General features: G+C 47.1%; 1 protein-coding gene across 1 annotated transcript in view; it reads right to left on the reverse strand.

Moving 5' to 3' along the window:
* LOC309550673 (cytosolic phospholipase A2 gamma-like) overlaps positions 1–25,211 on the reverse strand; it is a gene marked incomplete at its 3' end in the record, with an annotated part of 276,802 nt that overhangs the window by 25,094 nt on the left and 226,497 nt on the right. Inside the window, exons 3-5 of the mRNA XM_082251007.1 lie at positions 4,545–4,629; positions 1,733–1,878; positions 281–482 (exon numbers count right to left, since the gene is read on the reverse strand). Of these exons, the coding sequence (XP_082107133.1) occupies positions 281–482; positions 1,733–1,878; positions 4,545–4,629 (433 nt within the window). The remainder of the gene's footprint in view (positions 1–280; positions 483–1,732; positions 1,879–4,544; positions 4,630–25,211) is intronic.

Here is a 25,211-nt window from a genome sequence, read left to right on the forward strand (position 1 = left end):
TGTTTATGAGGTCTCATCAACCATTCAGCACCGGCTTCAGAGCTGAGTTAGATGATTGGGGGAGGTAGTAACACTGCATGCTTTGTTTCCACTGATAACATCTGAGAGTAAACCAGGATGTAGAAATGTGGAGAACAGCAATAACGAGTTTGATTCTGATGAACAAGGAAAAACAAAGACTGCGCCAACTCTATTAGTCAAGAAGCTAAAGAAAAGTCACCCCAAAGCTAAAGGTTCTCCTGGGTTCCAAACCTCGGAGAGGACCCGGTGTGGCACTTACTGTATTCAAGGCATGGTAGACAAAGGTATAGGCCCAAAAGTCTGTCAGAGAGAACGAGTGTCCAATAAATATCTCTGTTATCTTCTCCCATGTACATTTCCGTTCAGTCTCAGATTTCATTCGCTCACGTATCTGATTCTCCAGATCTTTCATGACTGAAAAGTCTGACCAGTTGTTTTTTGAATACAGAGAGGACATACACCTGGAACGTCAAAGTAGTAAGTTGGATGTTTGATAGGTAAGTTCTTCATATAACATGCTTTGTCTGGATGAAAATTGTTCACCATTTGTTGTTTAATCACTTAACTTTCTGAGGCCATATTGAAACATCCCAGACTTCAAGTAGTTGAAGCAATCTCATGACTGCAGCTGCAACAGTTTGGTGTCAATTTTTTTTAGCCAGTGTTCATCTGTTTAATAAAAGGGATCCAGGCGGCTCTATATCCTCCCCATCACTTTTATGGTATTCAGAAGCTCCATTTCACTGCTGTTAATCATGGTGGATCACTGGCTCTCTCATTGCTCCAGGGAGCCAAAGACCACTGAAAATGTCATCATCCATTAAGGCAGGAGGAGATGGAGGAACATCCATTCCCTGATCTCTCCTGCAAGTAATGAAGCTGGAAGTGGTGATGATTTCATCACTTTGGTTTTAAGGCTGTCATTTCCTGGCTACTGTAGCAGGGAAAGCAGGTAACAAAGCCTGATCTGTGCTTAATTAGCTGCAGTGAAGGCAGGGGAAACATTAGGGGTGAAATAGACCCCTGATGTCTCCATAAAGAGTACCTGTTACTTGCCTATGCTATCACATAGGGGAATTGTTAGCCCCCTTGTGACAGCAAACGAGTTAAATGATAAAGTGTAAGGAAATTAAATGGTTAAAAAAATATATAAAAGTAATTTTAAAAAAATATTAAAGCACCCCCCCCCCCCACTGCACATATATACAAATGTAGGTCCTGCACATGTATGTAAAGAGAACCTGTGCCACACAGGTGAGGTATTCCTAATTCTAGTGATATAATTCATAGGTAATTCCAATCTGAAGACCAGAAGGCTTTTTTTAAAATTTTGAAATGTTTAGTTACTCGATGCAATCCCTTCTTTTATATTTTACCATATATTTTACCAAAAAGTTGTGCATAACATTGTGTGTGTGAAACAAAAATACATTTTAGTGTAAATATGCATTTGATAAACAGCTGCACAAATATAGCTTGACATAAAAAATTGCAACAGCCACCATTTTATTCTACAGGGTGTCTTCTTTCAGCAAAAAAAAAAAATACATACTACATACGGTTTAAAGTAATTTTTTTCTAGCAAAACACGGTGATTATATCGTGTGTGAATTTTTAAAAAAAAATTTCCGGGGGGCAATACAGCTTGAAAAACAAAAATAGCTGTTATTTAGTTAACAATTTGTTGTATACATTTTTCTTATCTATATACCATGTTGATCCAGATATCCCTGCGATGTAGGTAGCGGTACCTAAAAGGTTGAGTTCGGACAGTTTCGAAATCGTTCCCAGAAAACCCAACATGGCACGGACTCCGCCCCCAGATCCCAAGATCGCGATTACAGGGGGGTCACGATTCTTCAGAAAAAAAAAAGAAATGATGATCACCATAAGTTGTGTTACAGATTGAATTTTTTATTGGAGGGTGGTAAGAAATGAATAAAACACAGCATCATGTGGGGTTCAAGTATGGAATAAATCAACATCTGTGTGGAATTATCTAATAGTACGAGGCTGAAGGGAAACCTCGCTCATACAAAGGTCATTTAGTCAATTCACAACGCTGTTTATGGCTGTTTATGGCTGTTTATGGCTGTTTATGGATGTTTATGGCTGTTTATGGATGTTTATGGATGTTTATACAGCAAAAGAAGGGGGTTCCCCTAAGGGGTTGGGACTTTTAGGCTCCATGCACACAGGGCGTCATAAAAACGTGCTCCAAAGCTGTTTACTTGATGCCGGGAAACAGCAGCTGTAAAAACGTGCTTTCAGTAGCTTTTTCAATAAGCGTTATTGCACGTTTGGCCACAGTAGCTGTTAGCAGCGTTTTTTCTGCCTCCATTCAAAATCAATGGTTCCCTATGGGAGCCTATTGATTTGAATGGAAGTCGCACCGCAGGTCGGATCAGGGTGATCCGACTTGCGGCGCGACTTGCGCTGTGAGAATCTTGAGGGGGAACTCCACGCCAAAATGGGGAAAAAAACGGCGTGGGGTTCCCCCCCCCCCCAGGTTCCAAACCAGGCCCTTCGGGTCTGGTATGGAATTTGAGGGTAGCCCCACGCCGGAAAAACGGCGTGGGGTCCCCCCCAAAATCCATACCAGACCCTTATCCAAGCATGCAGCCCGGCATACCAGGAAAGGGGAGGGGACGAGCGAGCGGCCCCACCCCCCCCTGGATCATACAAGGCCACACGCCCTCAACATGGGGGGGGGGTGTGGGTGCTTTGGGGCAGGGGGGGCTCTGCACCCCCCACCTCAAAGCACCTTGCCCCCATGTTGATGAGGACAAGGGCCTCATCCCCACAACCCTGGCCGGTGGTTGTGGGGGTCTGCGGGCAGGGGGCTCATCGGAATCTGGAAGCCCCCTTTAACAAGGGGGCCCCCCAGATCCCGGACCCCCTCCCTATGTGAATGGGTATGGGGTACACTGTACCCCTACTCATTCACCACATAAAAGGCAGTGTATGGAAATAACGACAGGAGACGTTTTGGAAAGTTTATTAAAAATCTTCATCCGGCTCTTCGGGGTCTTCTCCTCTCCGGGGGTCTTCTGCTCTTTTGCTGTCTGCCCTTCTGCTGTCCTCTCTTCTTGTCTTCTCCTCTCCGGTCTTCTGCTCGTCGGCTGTCGGCTCTTCTTCTTCCTCCGGTCCTCCTCCGACGAAGTCTCCGGCGATTATGCAGGTCTCTGGTCTCTGCAGCTTATTATATAGCCATCAGGGGCGTGGCCGCCAGATGATGTCATCGGGAGACCACGCCCCCTTGTGTCACCCCCGAAGGGCCTGGTTTGGAACCTGGGGGGGGAACCCCACGCCGTTTTTTTCCCCATTTTGGTGTGGAGGTCCCCCTCAAGATTCTCACAGCGCAAGTCGCGCCGCAAGTCGGATCACCCTGATCCGACCTGCGGTGCGACTTCCATTCAAATCAATAGGCTCCCATAGGGAACCATTGATTTTGAATGGAAGAAAAAAAAAACGTATAACGTGGCTTAACGCACGTTAAGCAACGTTATGCAGCCTTTAGCAGCGTCAGACGTTTTTACAGCTTGACGCTGGAGCTCCTGAACCCACAGTTCCTGGGTTTTTTTTGGAGCTGTAAAACGCCTATGCCACTTGGAGCTCCTAAAAGCTCTATGTGTGCATGAGGCCATAGAATAACGTTCTGCAGCTGCAAAAAAAAACGTCTGACGCTGCTAACAGCAGCTCCAAAAACGTCCAGTGTGCATGAGGCCTTAAGGCACCTCATTCTACCATGCTTCCGTCACGGTCACACCTCGGTCTGGCTTTACCTTAGATCCTCTGAAAAACTGATACAGCCCTTTTATTATCTCTCTCTCACACCTGAGCCTGTTTTTTGGACTCCAGCCGCACACACGTTTCCTATGGATGGGTTTGTGTGAGCTTGACACAAAACTTGAAAGGGGCCTACCCCTCTAGATACAGGTCTTCCTGACCTTGTAGGCATCTTCTATGATCTACACCCCCTAGTGGACACACGAGGAGAATGCTGAGCCTGCCGAACTGATTTTAAATCTATGCATGCAGAATTTCTTCTTATACAGACAGAGACCTTACAAAAATGTATGTGCAATACTTTACATTACCCCTGAAGAAGAAGCGAATAGCTTCGAAACGCGTTGGGTTTTTGGTTGTGAATCATATTGCACGTCTCTGTGGCTGTACTGTATTGTATTTTCTGTCTGCTTATTTTCTATGTACATGTAATATTTTGCTGTTTTTAGACTCTTATGGTTGCTCAATAAAAACTTTGATATTTTTTCAAAAAAACCTTACTATCCATACTTGTCTCATACTAACCCAAGTGCCTTAAAAGTCCCAACCCCTTAGGGGAACCCCCTTCTTTTGCTGTATTTGCTTACCCGGGATGTGGTACTCCTTATAGGGGGCTCTGGCTGAGGATAACCTTTTGTCTTTATGGATGTTTATGGCTGTTTATGGATGTTTATGGATTTTTATGGATGTTCACAAGTTCGCAAGTTTACAAGACAAATGCCAAAAAGTTTTACCTCTTTAACATTCATGCCTAAGGATGAAAGGGTCTTCTTTACTTTTTTCTTCCTTTCGTTAATGGATTTGTTTTGTTCTTCAGATCTGTTAAGTGGAAAAAAACATGAAAAAAATATTTAAAAAAAGAATACAGTTAAAGTTTCTGTAGAGCCAAGACTTTTTCCTTCTGGGTAGTGCAGGAAGTCATTAAATTAGTGAGTGAATAAAAATCTCTCGAAAGTGGGAGGTTTAGGAGATATTCGCCCTGCATACAGCCGCTGACACCAGCAAGCACATTTCCTTGCCAGCTCCTTGCCAGAAAAGTGAACTCCCGCACGTATGCGCTGGAGTGACGTCATCGCGGCTCCAGCCACTCACAGCGCCGGAGACGCCGAACCCGGAAGAGATGCAGAGGGAACATGACAGCTTCCTTAGCCATGTCCGGGCAACCATGTGGGGGTTTCGTTCTAAGGTAAGTATTTCATAATGAGCTAGTATGCGATATCCATTGTCTTGCAGGGTTTTTTTTTTTTTTGTACTCAGTGGATACTACCGCTTTAACCCTAAACTGCGCACAGGGTTCCTTACTGTCAGAGTGGTAAGGATGTGGAATTCTCTTCCACAAGCAGTGGTATCAGCAGGAGCATCAATAGTTTCAAAAAACAATTAGATAGGCACTTTAAAGACCACAACATACAGGGGTATACAATGTACTATTGACATAAACACACACACATCATAGGTTAAACTGGATGGGCTGATGTCTTTTTTTCAACCTCACTAACTATGTAACCAGTAGAAAGCTGTAGAAGGGTTTTACAGCTTTTTTGCTGTTTTTTTTTAAGATTTTCAGCTTTTATCAGAGTTAGAGCATTTTTACAGCTGAAGAACTCCTTTAAAAACCCACTAGTGCTGAGTTTTTTAGAGCCAAAAAAAATGCCCCTGCCAAAAACTGCTGATAACACAGCTTGTGTGTGCATGGAGACATAGAAGAACATGCTGGGGAGACATAGGAGAATATGCTGGGGAGACATAGGAGAACATGCTGGGGAGACATAGGAGAACATGCTGGGGAGACATAGAAGAACATGCTGGGGAGACATAGGAGAACATGCTGGGGAGACATAGGAGAACATGCTGGGGAGACATAGGAGAACATGCCGGGGAGACATAGGAGAACATGCTGGGGAGACATAGGAGAACATGCAGGGGAGACATAGGAGGACATGCTGGGGAAACATAGGAGAACATGCTGGGGAGACATAGGAAAACATGCTGGGGAGACATAGGAAAACATGCTGGGGAGACATAGGAGAACATGCCGGGGAGACATAGGAGAACAGGCCGGGGAGACATAGGAGAACATGCTGGGGAGACATAGGAGAACATGCTGGGGAGACATAGGAGAACATGCCGGGGAGACATAGGAGAACATGCTGGGGAGACATAGGAGTACATGCTGGGGAGACATAGGAGAATATGCTGGGGAGACATAGGAGAACATGCTGGGGAGACATAGGAGAACACGCCGGGGAGACATAGGAGAACATGCTGGGAGACATAGGAGAACATGCTGGGGAGAACATGCTGGGGAGACATAGGAGAACATGCTGGGAAACATAGGAGAACATGCTGGGGAGACATAGGAGAACATGCTGGGGAGACACAGGAGAACATGCGGGGAGACACAGGAGAACATGCCGGGGAGACATAGGAGAACATGCCGGGGAGACATAGGAGTACATGCTGGGGAGACATAGGAGAACATGCTGGGGAGACATAGGAGAACATGCTGGGGAAACATAGGAGAGCATGCTGGGGAGACATAGGAGAACATGCTGGGGCAGACATAGGAGACCATGCTGGGAGAGACATAGGAGAACATGCTGGGGAGACATAGAAGAACATGCTGGGGAGACCTAGGAGAACATGCCGGGGAGACATAGGAGAAAATGCCGGGGAGACATAGGAGAACATGCTGGGGAGACATAGGAGAAAATGCCGGGGAGACATAGGAGAACATGCTGGGGAGACATAGGAGAACATGCCGGGGAGACATAGGAGAACATGCCGGGGAGACATAGGAGAACATGCTGGGGAGACATAGGAGAACATGCTGGGGAGACATAGGAGAACATGTCGGGGAGACATAGGAGAACATGCTGGGGAGACATAGGAGAACATGCTGGGGGAGTTTACTGACCGCAGGAAAAAAGATCTGATGCCAAAAACAGCCGCTGTAAAATTGTCCAGTGTGCATGAGGCCTTAACCACTTGCCGACCAGCCGCCATAGTTTTACGGCGGCAAGTCGGCTCTATTACATGGAACGATGTACCTGTACATCGCTTTTTGTAATAGACAGTACCCCGGAGACACGCACACGCGCTGAATGGCCAGAGGGGGGAGCCAACAAGAGGATCTTGTGGATGCGATGTCCGCCAGCCACCCGTGATCGCTCCCCATGGAGACAGAACGGCGGTCTTCCTATGTAAACAAGGCAGACCGCTGGGCTGCACAGCCGAGGGGGCGTGGTTCGTTAATGGTGCCGTGAGAGGCCAAGCAGTGAGGAGCTCTGCTTGGTGGAGGAGAGCGCCGTGCAGTGAGTGAGTCGGCTCTCCCCCCCCTCCCCCGCTAGGTGCAGAGCGGGGCCCCGAGGCTCACGGAGGAAGGTTATGGGGAAATCCAGGCTCGGAGAGCCATAAAGCAGCGGTGGAATCAGGCGGTCATACGCTGCATGTGCGGGACCCTGCCTCAGAGTGAGAGAGGTACAGCATAGGGTGAAAGACCGTGCGGGTCAGTGCGGGGCTGAGGGGCTGTGGAGGAGGAGAGCCGGGGTAGAGTGCCAGCTGGGACAGTAGATGCAGGGGTCGCTGGTCTCCCCTGTATATATGACTCAAGCAGCCAGCCCGGAGCAGAAACAAGCCCTAGAGAGAAGGACAGACATTACCTCATATTTTCTGAGACACACAGTGGCATCACGAAGCACTGGTGGGACCAAGGCATCACAGAAACACCAAACAAACTCAGGAATGGCAGTTCAGCAGAAAGGGCCTAAAGCTACAAACACTCAATCTACTGGGATCTCTTCTGGTTGGAAGAAACCCTTAGTAATGGATTTATTGCCGGAACAAAGAGCCCAAAGAGTTTCTGACTGTGCCGCAACAGCCCCAAATACCATCAACAGCGGAGTGGGGTGAGTTTGTAAAGCTGATCCCGACGAAACAGGACATCCAAGATATGGCTGCAGCAATCGTGAGTGACATTAAAATGGAAATATGTGGTTTAAAACAAAAAGTTGACCAAATTGAAGGCAGATTGGTGAATACAGAGTCAGTACAATGTGATTTTGAAGTCAGAATCTCTGAATTAGAAAGTTCACGAGCACAGCTGCAAAAACAAGTCACCTGGTTGCGGCTGCAGCAGGATGATGGCGAGAACCGCAGCCGGAGGAATAATATTCGACTGCGGGGCTTGCCGGAATCCGTAAAGGGCCCAGAGCTCAGAACCACGGTAGTGGGTATTTTGAATGGTGTGTTGGAGAGACCCCAAATGGAAAAAATGGAAATTGACAGAGTGCACAGGGTTAAAGTGCCCCAAAGGTCGGTAACAGAACTAATCCCAGATGTCCTGATTAGGATTCACCTGTTTTCACTTAAAGAAGACATAATGAGACAAGCATGGGCAAAAGGGCAGATTGAGTATGAAGGTTCTCAGCTGAAATTGTTGCCAGATCTTTCACGGGGGACCCTAAAGATGAGAGCCGCAATTAAACCCCTTTTAGAGGTCATAATAAAAGTGGGAGCAACCTATTTTTGGGGACACCCCTTCCATTTGAAAGTGGTGAAAGACAGAGAAACGTTCCTATTGAAATGGCCAGACCAGCTCCCCGGGCTCTTTACATTTTTGGGGTGCCCCCCGGTCCATGTGAGTGACTGGATAGATGTCCTAGGAAACTCTGTGAACTATTATATGAATTAACCCATATAATATGGGTGAAATTTGGAGTATATACAGTAGGTGTGGGAGCAAAACGGATGCTCAGGACAAGGAGTCATTAGTATAATGAACCTAAAAGTGTTGCACACAGGTTCCTGGCCTATTCCATGTTTATTTTTTTTCCCTTTCTTTATTTATTTTTCCGTTTTTTCCCATGCTTGTATTTTTTTTTTTGTTTTGTGCTTGGGGTTTTCCCTATCCCCTCCTCTCCGTCTCTTCCTGGGAGGGGGGAAAGTAAAGATGTGTGGAGGTCCCTGGTATCCCCACATCCGCCTCGAACATTTGCCTTGTCAAAATATGGGAGGTTTTTTTTTTTTTCTGCATTTTTTCTGTGTAATTTTTTATATGTCCTTACTATCTGAGTCACCCTCGTAGGGGAAAGGGGGGTTACTTTTAGTGTGATTTGTTTTATTTTTTTGTGCCTTTCTATTGGGGGATTTGTGGTGTTGTATGTTTTTGGATTTTTTGTTTCACAGGAAAGTATATATTTGTATTTGTAGAAATTAACTATAATTTCACAAGGTGTTTTTTTTTATATTTCAAATTTTGTTTTTGTTCGTGCCCCTGCCAGCCACGGAGGGCCGGAGCACGATCTTAAGGGTTAAGAGGGAAGGGGGCACTGAGGTAGAGGTAATTTGAGAGTGTTCCCTCACTTTGTGCGGGACACGCTTAAGACATAAAAAAGAAGATATGTGAGACTTAATAAATTTAAATCACTATTAGGGTGTATATAGAGGATATAGTGACTCAGGGAATAGTTAGGGTCAATAGCAACTAGAAGTGAGTAAGAGTGATCCTCCCAGGACTTAACTTAAGTCTTAAGGGTCAAGATGGAGTTGAGGGGAGGGTAAATGTTTTGCAGAAGGGGGGGTGAGGGGGCCCGGGGCCCTTAGGAGGGGAGATGGGGGGAGGGGGAGGGAAATCCATTGAGTGATAGGAGTAGAAGGCACAGGCAAGGGATCTCACCATATAGCAATCAAGTCCCCTCTATTTGCAACCTGGTTCGGGGTAGTTTGACTCCAATCCAGGGGTCCATATGGGCCTCGAGAGAATCGTTCCCCTAAGGTAGAGGGGTGACGTTTCGGCCGTATAGGGCCGCACCACCTCTTGTAAAAGGTAGGCTGGGAAAGTCAAACCTATAGTGTGTTCATTATCATTTTAGGGTCCATTGGATTGGGAGGCATAGGAGGGGGTCTCTGGGGTGGGGGGGGGGAGTAGGACATTGACATTATGTGAAGGGAGGCGATCGTCCGCCGAGTTAGAGCTCCTCTAGCTGGACACTTAAAATTTATAGTTTTACTGTCTATCAGTGATAAGATAGGGACTACATCCTTACCACTACGGTAGGGGTGAGAGGGAGTAGAGTCCATTTTTTGTTTAGCTCCAATTTTTGGAGCCCAGCCTTTTATTTTTTTTTTTCCTTCCCTCTTGTATTCTTGAAGGAGAGTGTCCAGGTACAGTGGCTTGCTCGCGGGGTGTTGGGAACCACGGCCCCCTCAGTAGATAGCGCCTGGTTGCGCTGGTTTAGATAACCATTAGAGGGGGTAGGGGTAGTGGGTATTAAATAGTATATACATACTTGTGTGGGTGAAGGTGGGGGTTTTTTTTTTTTTTTTTTGCATAGGTTATGTGGCCGTAGGGGGCAGGGGACCGTCCACAATGGCAGCTGGAGGTGGGGCGACCCAGGGAGGGGCAGCAGGTTGTAAGATTACGACCTATAATTTGAGGGGACTATCAACCCCACAGAAGCGTAGGAGACTTATGGGAGATTTAAAACGAGATGCTACACAAATAGCTTTCATTCAGGAGACCTGCTTCCGTAAAGATGCAGTACCAAAATTGTACAATAAAGACTTTCCATGGGTTTACCATGCTACATCCCCTATTGCTAAATCAAAGGGTGTGAGCATTTTAATATCAAGTACTATGAATTGGACCCTGAAAGAAGAATTGGCTGACCCAATGGGTAGGTTCGTGTTGGTGAAGGGGTGGATAGGACGGGTCGAGGTAACCCTCGTAAATGTCTATTTTCCCAACTATGAGCATGTAATGTTTTTACAGAAAGTGATTCCGGTTGTTTTGGAATTCCGGGAAGGGCACTTAGTGATGGGAGGTGACTTTAATTATGCCCCAGAACCTCTGTTGGATACCTCCAAAAGAAGCTCATATATGTCATTTGCTAAATTACGAAGGCTACAAAAAGAGATCTCCCTCCTGGGCCTTATCGACCCATGGAGGTTGACGCACCCAGGAGAGAGAAATTACACTTTCTATTCTCCAATCCACAAGGCATATAGTAGGATAGACAGAATCCTGGTTACCCAGGCAGACCTGCTGTTAGTGAAAGACTCAGATATCAGAGATTTTTCAATCTCTGACAATTTTCCGGTGTATGTGAGTATGGAATGGGAATCAAAAAATTGTAGTCCAAGATCATGGCGTATAAATGAGGCCCTATTACAATCTTTGGAAGCGGAGGGGAAGATAGATGAGGCGTTACATAACTATTTTTTAGAAAATACATCGGAGTCGCTCTCACCTTCCACGATTTGGGAAGCGCACAAGTGCGTGATAAGAGGGGTACTGATACAGTTGGGTGCACAGCGTAAAAGAGAGCGAGAGGCGAAAATTAAAGAATATCTAACTAAAATAGAACAGCTGAGTAGACAGCATAAGAGAACGCTTGTGGAAGCTCATTTGATCCCTCTCATGCGGGTAAGAGAGGAATTGAATCAGATACTCAGAGACAGCACGAAATATGTTATGGTTGAAAAGACATCTGTATGAATATGCAAATAAACCAGGGGCGATGCTGGCACGAGCATTGTGGGGCCCAAAAAGACGAACTCAAATTTTAAGTCTTAGAAATACAAAAGGTGGGGAGGTTCACACTTCCGCTGACATAGCAGAAGAGTTTTGCTCTTTCTATCGGTCACTATATAACCTACCGGAAATAGGGAGTAAGAAAAGTCCAGAAAATTGGAAGCAGATAGAGGAGTATTTACGAGACTCGGGCATGCGTACACTTTCAGAAGACCAAGTACTGACTTTGGAAGGTGAGATATCGGGGGAAGAGCTGGCCGCTGCGATTTCACAGACCAAGGCACATAAGGCACCTGGCCCAGATGGCTTTACTTTAAGTTATTGCAAGAAATTTGGGGAGCGTTTAAAGAACCCCCTACTATTACATTTCAATGAAGTGGGAAGAAGAGCGGAGTTCCCGTTGGATTCTCTACGGGCGCATATTACCCTAATACTTAAAGAAGAGAAGGACCCCTTGTGTTGTGGCAGCTATCGCCCGATATCCTTGATAAATGTAGACGCGAAACTATACGCAAGAATATTAGCAAATCGGCTCTTACCATATATGGCAGAATTGGTCCATTTTGACCAAGTGGGCTTTATTCCTACCCGGGAGGCCCGGGATAATACAATCCGAGCCATAGATTTAATACATCGGGCACGTACACTACGGAAGAAGATGGTTCTCTTTGCAGCAGATGCGGAAAAGGCCTTTGACAGGGTGGCGTGGGATTGTATCCGGGCCACCCTATCATACATAGGCCTGGGACCACAAATGCTGCAATTTATACTGGCACTTTATACGGTCCCTAGGGCTGCGGTTAGGGTAAATGAATGGAGGTCGAGTTACTTCCCTATCTCTAATGGCACACGGCAGGGGTGCCCTTTATCCCCGCTTATATTCGTGTTGTGTCTGGAGCCCCTATTGTGCAGAATTCGGAGTTCTCCGGATATAGCGGGAATCCAAAGCGGGGGGGGGGGGGGAACAACACAAGGTGGCCGCGTTTGCGGATGACCTGCTGTTTTTTGCTACTAACCCTTCTCTTTCATTACCAAATATTCTAGACGCCCTGAAAACATACAGTGGGTTCTCTAATTATAAAATTAATGTAACTAAATCAGCGGCACTCAACATATCGTTATCTGACCAAGAAGAGAGAGCACTTCGAACAGTGTTCACGTTTCAATGGGCCTCAGATACGCTGAAATACTTAGGGATACAACTAACGGCAGATCCCGCGGATCTCTATAGAAAGAATTACCTTCCGCTAGTAGGAAAGATTAAAGCAGATCTGAGAATATGGCAGCTGTTGGCAGTGACGTGGTTTGGGCGCTGTAGCGTTATTAAAATGAATGTGTTACCCCGTATTTTGTATTTAATGCAGACAAGTCCAATAGCAGTTCCAAAAGAATTCTTTCAATCAATCAAGGGCATACTCCGCGCCTATATTTGGGCAAACAAATCCCCGAGAATTAAGATGCAGACGTTGGCTTTACCCAAAGTAAGAGGTGGGATTGGATTACCAGATATCCTGAGATATTACAGGGCGGTTCATATAGTAAGGGTGGTAGACTGGCACTGCAATAAACTTACCAAACGATGGGTGGATTTAGAGAATGAGGAAACAGGTCAGCTAACCCCCCCAGCCCCATGGTCGGTGTTCGAATCTAAAGACGCTATTTTCAAACATCCTACAGTGGGAGCGACTATAAAAGAAACTTAGAGAATTCAGTCGCATTGGAGGGTAGCCCTGGGTATATCTCCGATGACACCGATCTTGGGGAACCCGGATTTTCCCCCGGGGTGTATAAATGCCAGACTCCGTAGGTGGGCTCAGAATGGTAAAAGGCGCCTAGGTGATATATGGCAAAATGGGCCTATGCCCTCCCTAGAAGAACTTAGGACAGGTGCAGGAGAATCGCTAAATTATTTCAGCCTTTATCAGTTGTATAACTATATTAAATCAGTTCGGCAGAAAGGGTATGCACCACGAGATCTAACGGATCTGGAAAATATGTGTAGAACAGGTAACACGACGGGCCATCTGATCTCAAGGTTCTATACACAATTGTCAGAAGATGAGGGAGACCAACAATTGTCATTTATCCAAAAATGGGAGCAGGAGCTAAATACCGTGTGGTCAAAAGAGCAGATAAATAAGATCCTGAGATTAGTTCACCAATCGTCACTAGATTGTAAGATCCAAGAGACAGGGTATAAAATTCTAACCAGATGGTATAGATTCCCATCACTATTACACAGAATAAAAGAGGCGGTCTCAGGAAAATGCTGGCGGTGTGGATTGGAGGATGGAAATATGGTGCATATTTTTTGGGGATGTAAAAGAGTGCGGCCATTTTGGAATAAGATAGCAGTGGCTATAAAATATATCGCCAACGTGGATATACCTAGCCGCTTGCCGACCGCCGCAAGTAGATTTACTGCGGCGGTCAGCCCCGGCCAGGCAGAGTGACGTTAATTAACGTCACTAGCCTGGGAGGGTCTGGGGAGCGAGCGCGCTCCCGCGCGGTCACGAACCCCCCCGCGCGTGTGACTGGCGGACCCGATGTCCGCCGGTCACTCAGCGATCGTCGGGGGAGAGGGAGAATGTCAGGCAGCTTGTGTAAACAAGCCACCTGTCATTCTCCTCAGTGTAAAAACACTGATCAGACGGATCTACTATGTAGATCCGTTGATCAGTGTCCTTACACCTCAAGCCACAGCCAATCACAGTAGAAAGCACGTCCCTAGGGACACACATAGCCCCGCCCTTTAAAAAAAGGTTAACCCCTTCACTACCAGTGTATTTTTACAGTAACAGTGCATATGTATAGCACTGATTACTGTAGAAATGTCACTGGTAACCCCAAAAGTGTCAAAAATGTCAGTCAAGGGTCCGATCTGTCCGCCGCAATGTCGCAGTACCGCAAAAAAAAAATCGCAGATCGCCGCCATTACGCGTTAAAAAAAAAACAACAAAAATGACAAAAATCTTTCCCTTTGTTAGTAAACGCGATAACTTTTGCGCAAACCAATCAAAATACGCTTTTTGCGATTTTTTTTTTACCAAACATAGGTAGGATAAAACAAATTGGCCGAAAATGTTAAAAAATTTTGATTTTTACATTTTTTTTTTGGGGAATTTCATATAAAAAAATGTGAAAAATATTGTTATTTTTGCAAAATTTACGCTCTTTTTTTGTTTATAGCGCAAAAAGTAAAAAGCGCACAGGTGATCAAATACCACCAAAAGAAAGCTCTGTTTGTGGGAAAAAAAGGACGTCAAATTCGTTTAGGTACAGCGTCGCACGACCGCGCAATTGTCCGTTAAATTCACGCAGTGCCGAATCGCAAAATACCCCCTGGTCGTTTAGCAGCCAAATCCTCCGGGGCTTAAGTGGCTAGAGGACCCCGCGTTGTGCTTGCTGCATTTGACAGGAAGCTCAGTGCGGAGCTACAGGAAGTCCCTGACTCTGTGTCTGTTGAATGCAGCAAGGGCATGCATACCGATTTTCTGGAAACAGACAGTGATTCCAACTTACGAGTTGTGGTGTGGGAAGGTCAACGAGATTTTTAAGATGGAAGAACTGTCCGCCATATTGGGAAATTCAGAGGATCAAGTTAAGTTGAGGTGGAGACCCTGGGTGCAATACTTGGAAGCCAATTCTTCTTAAAGGGAGTTTAAGAGAGGGTCACCCTGGGCGGAGCCTGGTCCAGGCTGCGGGGGGACGGTCCCCATGCCCCTCCTAGTGTACAGTAATATAGTATGGAACATATCCTCATACGGACTAATGTTGGGAATGAGTGCATAAATAATAACCTTCCTTTTTTTTTGTGTTCTGTGTTTTTTGGTTCAATTGGGGGGAGGAGGGAGGGGGAGGTAAGGGGGGGGGGGTTCGGTCTGATTATGATAATGTTTGTTTGAAATGTATGTATATATAAAAAATCACCAATAAAGATATAAATTAAAAAAAAAAAAAGGCAGACCGCTGTTCTGTCAGGGATGAACACGGGGATACTGTGTTCCTCCTATTTAGGAAGACAGATCTCTATGTTCATCTGGTGAGTCCATCCCCCACACAGTTAGAAAGTACTCCCTAGAGAGCACATTTAACCCTTTGCTCACCCCTGGTGTTAACCTCTTCCTTGCCAGTGTCATTATTACAGTGACTGTGCATATTTTTAGCACTGATTACTGTAGAAATGTCACTGGTCCCCCCCACAAGTGTCAAAAATGTCAGTCAAGGGTCCGATCTGTCCGCCGCAATGTCGCAGTCCCGCTAAAAATCGCAGATCGCCACCATTACTAGTAAAAAAATAAATAAACAAATAATAATGACATAAATCTTTCCCCTAGTTTGTAGACGCGATAACTTTTGCGCAAACCAATCAATATACGCTTATTGGGATTTTGTTATTAAATTTTTTTTATTGGGAATGTTTTAAAGCAGAAAGTAAAAAATATTGTTTTTTTTTTTTTAGAATTGTCGCTCTTTTTTTTTTTTTTTAGTGCAAAAAATAAAAATCGCACAGGTGACCAAATACCACCAAAAGAAAGGACAATTTTATTTGGGTACAGCGTCGCACGACCGCGCAATTGTCAGTTAACCACTTTAGGACCGGAGGATTTTCCTGCTTTACGTCCAGGCCACTTTTTGCAACTCGGCACTGTGCGACTTTAATTTTCAATTGCGCGGTCATGCAACTCCATACCCAAACGAAATTTACGTCCTTTTTTCCCCACAAACAGAGCTTTCTTTTGGTGGTATTTGATCACCTGTGCGATTTTCATTTTTTGCGATAATAATTAAAAAAAGCGACAATTTTGAAAAAATAACAATATTTTTCTACTTTGACAGTTAAAAAATATCATTTGTCATACATTTAGGTCAAAATGTATTTAGCTCCATGTCTTTGACAAAAAAATTCTCAATGAGCGTATTTTTAACCGCTTTAAGACCAGAAGATTTTACCCCATTCCTGACCAGGCCATATTTTGCGATTCGGCACTGCGTTACTTTTTAACGGACAATTGCGCAGTCGTGCAACGCTGTACCGAAATTAAATTTATGTCCTTTTTTTCCCCATAAATAGAACTTTCCTTTGGTGGTATTTGATCACCTGTGCGATTTTTACTTTTTGCGATATAAACAAAAAAAGAGCAACAATTTTGAAAAAATAACAATATTTTTCACATTTTTATATAAAATTCCCCCCCCCCCCCCCCAAAAAAAAAGTAAAAATCCAAATTTTTTAACATTTTAGGCCAATTTGTTTTCTGCTACATATTTTTGGTAAAAAAAATCGCAATAAGCGTATTTTGATTGGTTTGCGCAAAAGTTATCGCAGCTACTAACTACGGGAAATTTATGTCACTTTTATTGTTTATTTTTTAACTAGTAATGGCGGCGATCTGCAATTTTTTAGTGGAACTGCGACATTGCGGCGGACAGATCGGACCCCTAACTGACATTTTTTACACTTTTGGGGGTACCAGTGACATTACTACAGTAATCAGTGCTATAAATATGCACTGTTACTGTAAAAATGACACTGGCAGGGAAGGGGTTAACTTTATTGGAGGGGGAGGGGTTAATGTATGCCTGGTGCTTACTGACGTGTGTGGGGGGAGGGGACTGTGTGACACAAGGACAGATCGCAGGTTGAGCTATGCTGAATCCTGTAATCTGTCCCTGCCTGTCACAGAGGAGATCCGCCCGCTTTGTTTACACAAGCGGGCGGATCTCAACACTCGATCCCCGACGATCGGGGAAGAGCGGCGGTGATCACCGACTCTCCTCCCCTGGCCCGACTCCCGCTGTGACTGAATACAGCGGGAGCGAGCCCCCGGCGGCGCGCGCGCCGCCCACAAGGGGAGGAGTCCAGCGACGTAGGTCTACGTCACTGGACGATATTGAGCCACTTTGCCGTAGTGCGGTCAACGTGACCGGTCGGCAAGTGGTTAAAGAAGCGCAGTCTCGCATTGCAAAAAATGGCCTGGTCATTAAGGGAGTAGAACCTTCCAGTCCAGAAGTGGTTAAAGATAACAATGTATATATGTGTGCTTTATAATTATTATTTTTTTCCAACAAATTATTTAAAATAGAAACATGGAACATAAGATGAAACTGTTAAATAGTGCTTATACAGGATGAAATTAATGGGTTAAGTAGTAAAATAAGAGTATGCCCTAGTTAATTAAGAGTTAACTCCCTGTGCACACAATAAACATTCCTGTCTGGCTCACATGTCTGCCTGGCTGGGATCTCAGGAGATAAGACTGCTACTGTGTTACTTTTGTTTTGGTTTACACGTGTTAATCTGAATGCTCACTGTGATTGGCTGTCAGAGAGATCATTCAATGAGGAAGGCATCTGACTGGCTGCCCGGGAGCTCATCTTTCTACAGACTCCAAGTCTCATGGGGCTGTGCTTGGAAGGGAGAGGGGGGGATAAGAAACTGCACTGCAGGGGGGCCACTGGTTAAAATGTCAGGACAAAAGAAATACCCCCCAAATGACCCCTTTTTGGAAAGTAGACAGTCTGAGACATTTAGTAAGAGTCATGACAAGTTTTTGAAGTTGTAATTTTTTGTCACAATTTTTTTTAACAAAGAAATTAAATAAAAAATGTTTTTACTATTTTTTTTTTTTTTTTACATACTGTCACCAGTGCAGTACAGGCATACCCCGCTTTAAGTACACTCACTTTAAGTACACTCACTTTAAGTACACTCGCGAGTAAGGACACAGCTTGTTCAGCTTGGCATGACACTACTCCTGGTTTTTAACATTGGCGTCTATAGGAAGTCTTGGTCATCTTGACATGGCACTGCTCCCAAACCATAAGTGACAGGGATACCAAACTTAGGGAGCACTAAGAGGGGACCCAGGACTACAACATATCCTGTTTGTGGCCGGCCAGCTTGCCTAGGTAATCTACTATGTCATAGTCCTGGATCCCCTTAACATGCTCCCCAAGCTTGGTGTCCTTGTCACATGGTTTGGGAGCAATGCCATGTCAAGCTGACCAAGATTTCCTATGGAGCTAGTGTATTTACATGCATTGGGAAATGAAAAAAAGGTATTGCTTCACTTTAAGTACATTTTCGTTTTACATTCATGCTCTGGTCCCATTGTGTACTTAAAAGTGGGGTATGCCTGTACAATGTCATAATATGATTGGTGTGGTGGTGAGTATGTAAAACAAATAAATAAATCATCAAATAATTGTTTATTCAATTTTTTTAAACATTTGTTTACTTTTTTTTTTTTTTTTTTTTTTACATCTAGTCACCCTACCATAATAGGCTGTACCCTCCAGGTACCACTACTCTGATCTCACCCCCCATAATACCTCCCACCCTGATCACACCCTCCAGGTACCACTACTCTGATCTCACTCCCCATAATACCTCCCACCCTGATCACACCCTCCAGGTACCACTACTCTGATCTCACCCTCCATAATACCTCCCACCCTGATCATACCCTCCAGGTACCACTACTCTGATCTCACTCCCCATAATACCTCCCACCCTGATCACACCCTCCAGGTACCACTACTCTGATCTCACCCTCCATAATACCCCCCACCCTGATCATACCCTCCAGGTACCACTACTCTGATCTCACTCCCCATAATACCTCCCACCCTGATCACACCCTCCAGGTACCACTACTCTGATCTCACCCCCCATAATACCCCCCACCCTGATCACACCCTCCAGGTACCACTACTCTGATCTCACCCCCCCATAATACCCCCCACCCTGATCACACTCTCCAGATACCACTACTCTGATCTCACCCCCCATAATACCTCCCACACTGATCACACCCTCCAGATACCACTACTCTGATCTCACCCCCCCATAATACCTCCCACCCTGATCACACCCTCCAGATACCACTACTCTGATCTCACCTCCCATAATACCCCCCACCCTGATCACACTCTCCAGATACCACTACTCTGATCTCACCCCCCCCCATAATACCTCCCACCCTGATCACACCCTCCAGGTACCACTACTCTGATCTCACCCCCCATAATACCCCCCACCCTGATCACACCCTCCAGGTACCACTACTCTGATCTCACCCCCCATAATACCTCCCACCCTGATCACACCCTCCAGGTACCACTACTCTGATCTCACCCCCCATAATACCTCCCACCCTGATCACACCCTCCAGGTACCACTACTCTGATCCCACCCTCCATAATACCCCCCACCCTGATCACACCCTCCAGGTACCACTACTCTGATCTCACCCCCCCATAATACCTCCCACCCTGATCACACCCTCCAGGTACCACTACTCTGATCTCACTCCCCATAATACCTCCCACCCTGATCACACCCTCCAGGTACCACTACTCTGATCTCACCCTCCATAATACCCCCCACCCTGATCACACCCTCCAGGTACCACTACTCTGATCTCACCCCCCCATAATACCTCCCACCCTGATCACACCCTCCAGGTACCACTACTCTGATCTCACCCTCCATAATACCCCCCACCCTGATCACACCCTCCAGGTACCACTATTTTGATCTCACCCCCCCATAATACCTCCCACCCTGATCACACCCTCCAGGTACCACTACTCTGATCTCACTCCCCATAATACCTCCCACCCTGATCACACCCTCCAGGTACCACTACTCTGATCTCACCCCCCATAATACCTCCCACCCTGATCACACCCTCTAGGTACCACCACTCTGATCTCACCCCCCATAATACCTCCCACCCTGATCACACCCTCCAGATACCACTACTCTGATCTCACCCCCCATAATACCTCCCACCCTGATCACACCCTCCAGGTACCACTACTCTGATCTCACCCCCCCATAATACCTCCCACCCTGATCACACCCTCCAGGTACCACTACTCTGATCTCACCCCCCCCATAATACCTCCCACCCTGATCACACCCTCCAGGTACCACTACTCTGATCTCACCCCCCCATAATACCTCCCACCCCGATCACACCCTCCAGGTACCACTACTCTGATCTCACCCCCCCATAATACCTCCCACCCTGATCACACCCTCCAGGTACCACTACTCTGATCTCACCCTCCATAATACCCCCCACCCTGATCACACCCTCCAGGTACCACTACTCTGATCTCACCCCCCCATAATACCTCCCACCCTGATCACACCCTCCAGGTACCACTACTCTGATCTCACTCCCCATAATACCTCCCACCCTGATCACACCCTCCAGGTACCACTACTCTGATCTCACCCCCCATAATACCTCCCACCCTGATCACACCCTCTAGGTACCACTACTCTGATCTCACCCCCCATAATACCTCCCACCCTGATAACACCCTCCAGATACCACTACTCTGATCTCACCCCCCATAATACCTCCCACCCTGATCACACCCTCCAGGTACCACTACTCTGATCTCACCCCCCCATAATACCTCCCACCCTGATCACACCCTCCAGGTACCACTACTCTGATCTCACCCCCCCCCCCATAATACCTCCCACCCTGATCACACCCTCCAGGTACCACTACTCTGATCTCACCCCCCCATAATACCTCCCACCCTGATCACACCCTCCAGGTACTACTACTCTGATCTCACCCCCCATAATACCTCCCACCCTGATCACACCCTCCAGGTACCACTATTCTGATCTCACCCCCCCATAATACCTCCCACCCTGATCACACCCTCCAGATACCACTACTCTGATCTCACCCCCCATAATACCTCCCACCCTGATCACACCCTCCAGGTACCACTACTCTGATCTCACCCCCCATAATACCTCCCACCCTGATCACACCCTCCAGGTACCACTACTCTGATCTAAACCCCCCATAATACCTCCCACCCTGATCACACCCTCCAGATACCACTACTCTGATCTCACCCCCATAATACCTCCCATCCTGATCACACCCTCCAGGTACCACTACTCTGATCTCACCCCCCCCCCCCCCATAATACCTCCCACCCTGATCACACCCTCCAGGTACCATTACTCTGATCTCACCCCCCCCATAATACCTCCCACCCTGATCACACCCTCCAGGTACCACTACTCTGATCTCACCCCCTGTTAGGATTGAGTTCCCCTGCTGGTGACACTGTGTTGCCCTGGACTGAATGCTGCACTTCCATTGTCCGCCAGCAGGTGTCTCCCAGAAGCAAGCAGGCTTCTATGATCACCCAAACTGTGTTCAGCTGCCAGGTGGCTATTTAAGGCTGCTCCTCCCTTTCCCAGGTGCGTCACTATTTTGAATGCCTCCTTGCTGCCTGAACCAGTTGTCTGTGATCCTGATCTATCCTGTACCCCTTGCTCCTGCTCTCTGCCTTGTATCCAGTCTAGTTTGCCCTCTTCCTTGCTACCCTGCTCCCCTTGTCCTGTATGGTGTATATATTTGTAGATAGTTGGTTCTTTAGTTATTGTGTCTTTGGGGTTGGTTTTTGTTTACTGGTATTTGCTTTGTTCACTGTTGCTGTGTGTGTTTGTTTTGTGGTTCACTATAATAAATTTTACTTTAAGGCTATCTATATTGTTTTGGTGTGTAGCTACATGTGTCTGGTCTCCCTAGTTGCTGCTGAACCCTTACATAATAGTGACGCCCACTACGACCAGATCAGCTACACTTTGGAGCTGGAAGCCAGTTGCTTTTGACTTCATTTTCCTGTTGTCAAGATGCTTAGAGTGCAGGTTATTAGTCGTGTGCATGCAGCAGAAGATAAAGATTTTTGTCGTTCATTGTTGCAGGCGCTGAGTCTCACTGAGGAGGAACTGTTGGAAAACATTCTGACAGCGCATGCCTTAGCTGTTGAGGGCAGATTCTCCCTTAGACAAGTTCAGCCTTTAATTCACGTCTGTGCTGAACTAGTATTTCAGTCGATCTCTCAGGGCCAGGATGTTTTCACTCCTCCATTTACTATGTTCCAGGCTGGATTTTTGGGATGGTTGCTGAAATATTGTGCAGGTTCTTTCTTCCAGCAGTATTCAGCCTATTCACACCAGGTGTTGTTAGATTGCATTGCTGCTGTGCAGTCTTTAATGGAGCAAAGGCAACTAGGGAAAGACAAACTGACTTTAGTTTACCCTCTGCTACAAGCCTGGTCAGAGATACTATCCCATGTTCTAGAGGAGCCACATAAAGTTATATCTATTGAAATAAATCAGGAATCTATTCCTCTGTTACCCTTAGCAACCACAGCTGCTACTGAGTGTTCTTTACCACCTGTAGATCAGTACCCTGCCACCAGTAACCAGTCTTCCTCAGTATGTAATCCATTGGAGGCTCCCCCTGCAATACTGTTACCCATAGCAACATCTCAGGCCTCTTCCTGTACTTCTGCTGCTCTTCACTCTATTCTTCCCAGTACTGTTACTACATTTCCATCAGCAGTACACTCTGGTCAGCATAATGCAAATGCTCACAGGACTCCAGTATGTAAGCCTAAAGATGAACAGAACTTTTTTCCTGCTCTTACAACTCTGCCACCCTCCATGCTGCTGACTGCTGATGAGATCCAGCCACCCTCCATGCTGCTGACTGCTGATGAGATCCAGCCGTCCTCCATGCTGCTGACTGCTGATGAGATCCAGCCGTCCTCCATGCTGCTGACTGCTGATGAGATCCAGCCGTCCTCCATGCTGCTGACTGCTGATGAGATCCAGCCGTCCTCCATGCTGCTGACTGCTGATGAGATCCAGTCCTCCTCCATGCTGCCATCTGCTGATGAGATCCAGTCCTCCTCCATGCTGCCATCTGCTGATGAGATCCAGTCCTCCTCCATGCTGCCGCCTGCTGATGAGATCCGGTCCTCCTCCATGCTGCCGCCTGCTGATGAGATCCGGTCCTCCTCCATGCTGCCGCCTGCTGATGAGATCCGGTCCTCCTCCATGCTGCCGCCTGCTGATGAGATCCGGTCCTCCTCCATGCTGCCGCCTGCTGATGAGATCCGGACCTCCTCCATGCTGCCGCCTGCTGATGAGATCCGGACCTCCTCCATGCTGCCGCCTGCTGATGGGATCCAGTCCTCCTCCATGCTGCCGCCTACTGATGGGATCCAGTCCTCCTCCATGCTGCCGCCTACTGATGGGATCCAGTCCTCCTCCATGCTGCCGCCTGCTGATGGGATCCAGCCATCCTCCATGCTGCTGACTGCTGATGGTGTCCACACCTCCATGCTGCCGCCTGCTGGTGAGATCCAGTGCTCCTCCATGCTGCCGCCTGCTGACGAGATCCAGCCATCCTCCATGCTGCAGCCTGCCGATGGTGTCCAGACCTCCTCCATGCTGCCGCCTGCCGATAGGGACCTGCCGTTTGTTGCCAAACCTGCCACGTGTGACTTGCCGGCCGCTGTCCCGCCGGACTCTGCTGATACCGGGGCCGCTGTCCCGCCGGACTCTGCTGATACCGGGGCCGTTGTCCCGCCGGACTCTGCTGATACCGGGGCCGTTGTCCCGCCGGACTCTGCTGATACCGGGGCCGTTGTCCCGCCGGACTCTGCTGATACCGGGGCCGCTGTCCCGCCGGACTCTGCTGATACCGGGGCCGCTGTCCCGCCGGACTCTGCTGATACCGGGGCCGCTGTCCCGCCGGACTCTGCTGATACCGGGGCCGCTGTCCCGCCGGACTCTGCTGATACCGGGGCCGCTGTCCCGCCGGACTCTGTCAATTCACCCCTTGCTGTTAAACTGGACTCTGTTGACCGGGTTAAGCTCCCACTTGCTAATATGTCTGAGGCTCCTGAACTTCCAGCGTTATGTGGCCCAAATGGGTTTTCTGTGTGGGTTAAGATCCCTACTGTTGCTCGTTCTGTGTTCTTTTCGCAGCCAGCTGATCCTGTTATGCTAAGGCCAGGATGTCCAGATATCCACTCTGAACATGAGAACTGCATCTGCTGTTACGGCCCCAGTAGTAGAGGTCCTATGGGAAAAGGCAGTGTTCCATATGAACTTTGTCCTGACCCAGGGGTTATCTCTGCAATCCCTGGTGCATCTAGGGACCCGAGTGGGGTAACCTATGCCCTGGGTAGACCTGAGTGGCAGTTAAAATACAGAGCAGTCTCTAACAGTGTGAGAAGAGGTCCAGTTGTGATGGGACACCCTTGTGTCAGGGTACCTGCATGGACCAGGGACTTGGGCATTAAGCATTCGGGTAGCTTTCAGTGTCTCAACATTGGGACACAGGCTGCTTATAAGAATGGTAAGCCTTCGGTGTTGCGACTTCTTAGGGATCTGACCAGCAGGAAACCCAGCCAGTTTTGGGACCCCGGCGGTGTGGTTCTCAGCCAGCCTTCAGACCTTGGCAGTGGGGTACCCAGTCAGCTTGCAGACCCCAGTGGTGGAGCCTTATGGAGCGTCCGGAGGCCGCTCCTTAAGGGGGGGAATATGTTAGGATTGAGTTCCCCTGCTGGTGACACTGTGTTGCCCTGGACTGAATGCTGCACTTCCATTGTCCGCCAGCAGGTGTCTCCCAGAAGCAAGCAGGCTTCTATGATCACCCAAACTGTGTTCAGCTGCCAGGTGGCTATTTAAGGCTGCTCCTCCCTTTCCCAGGCGCGTCACTATTTTGAATGCCTCCTTGCTGCCTGAACCAGTTGTCTGTGATCCTGATCTATCCTGTACCCCTTGCTCCTGCTCTCTGCCTTGTATCCAGTCATCCAGTCTAGTTTGCCCTCTTCCTTGCTACCCTGCTCCCCTTGTCCTGTATGGTGTATATATTTGTAGATAGTTGGTTCTTTAGTTATTGTGTCTTTGGGGTTGGTTTTTGTTTACTGGTATTTGCTTTGTTCACTGTTGCTGTGTATGTTTGTTTTGTGGTTCACTATAATAAATTTTACTTTAAGGCTATCTATATTGTTT

Source organism: Pelophylax lessonae, assembly GCF_965119305.1.
Source record: "Pelophylax lessonae genome assembly, chromosome: 1".
Taxonomy (NCBI): domain Eukaryota; kingdom Metazoa; phylum Chordata; class Amphibia; order Anura; family Ranidae; genus Pelophylax; species Pelophylax lessonae.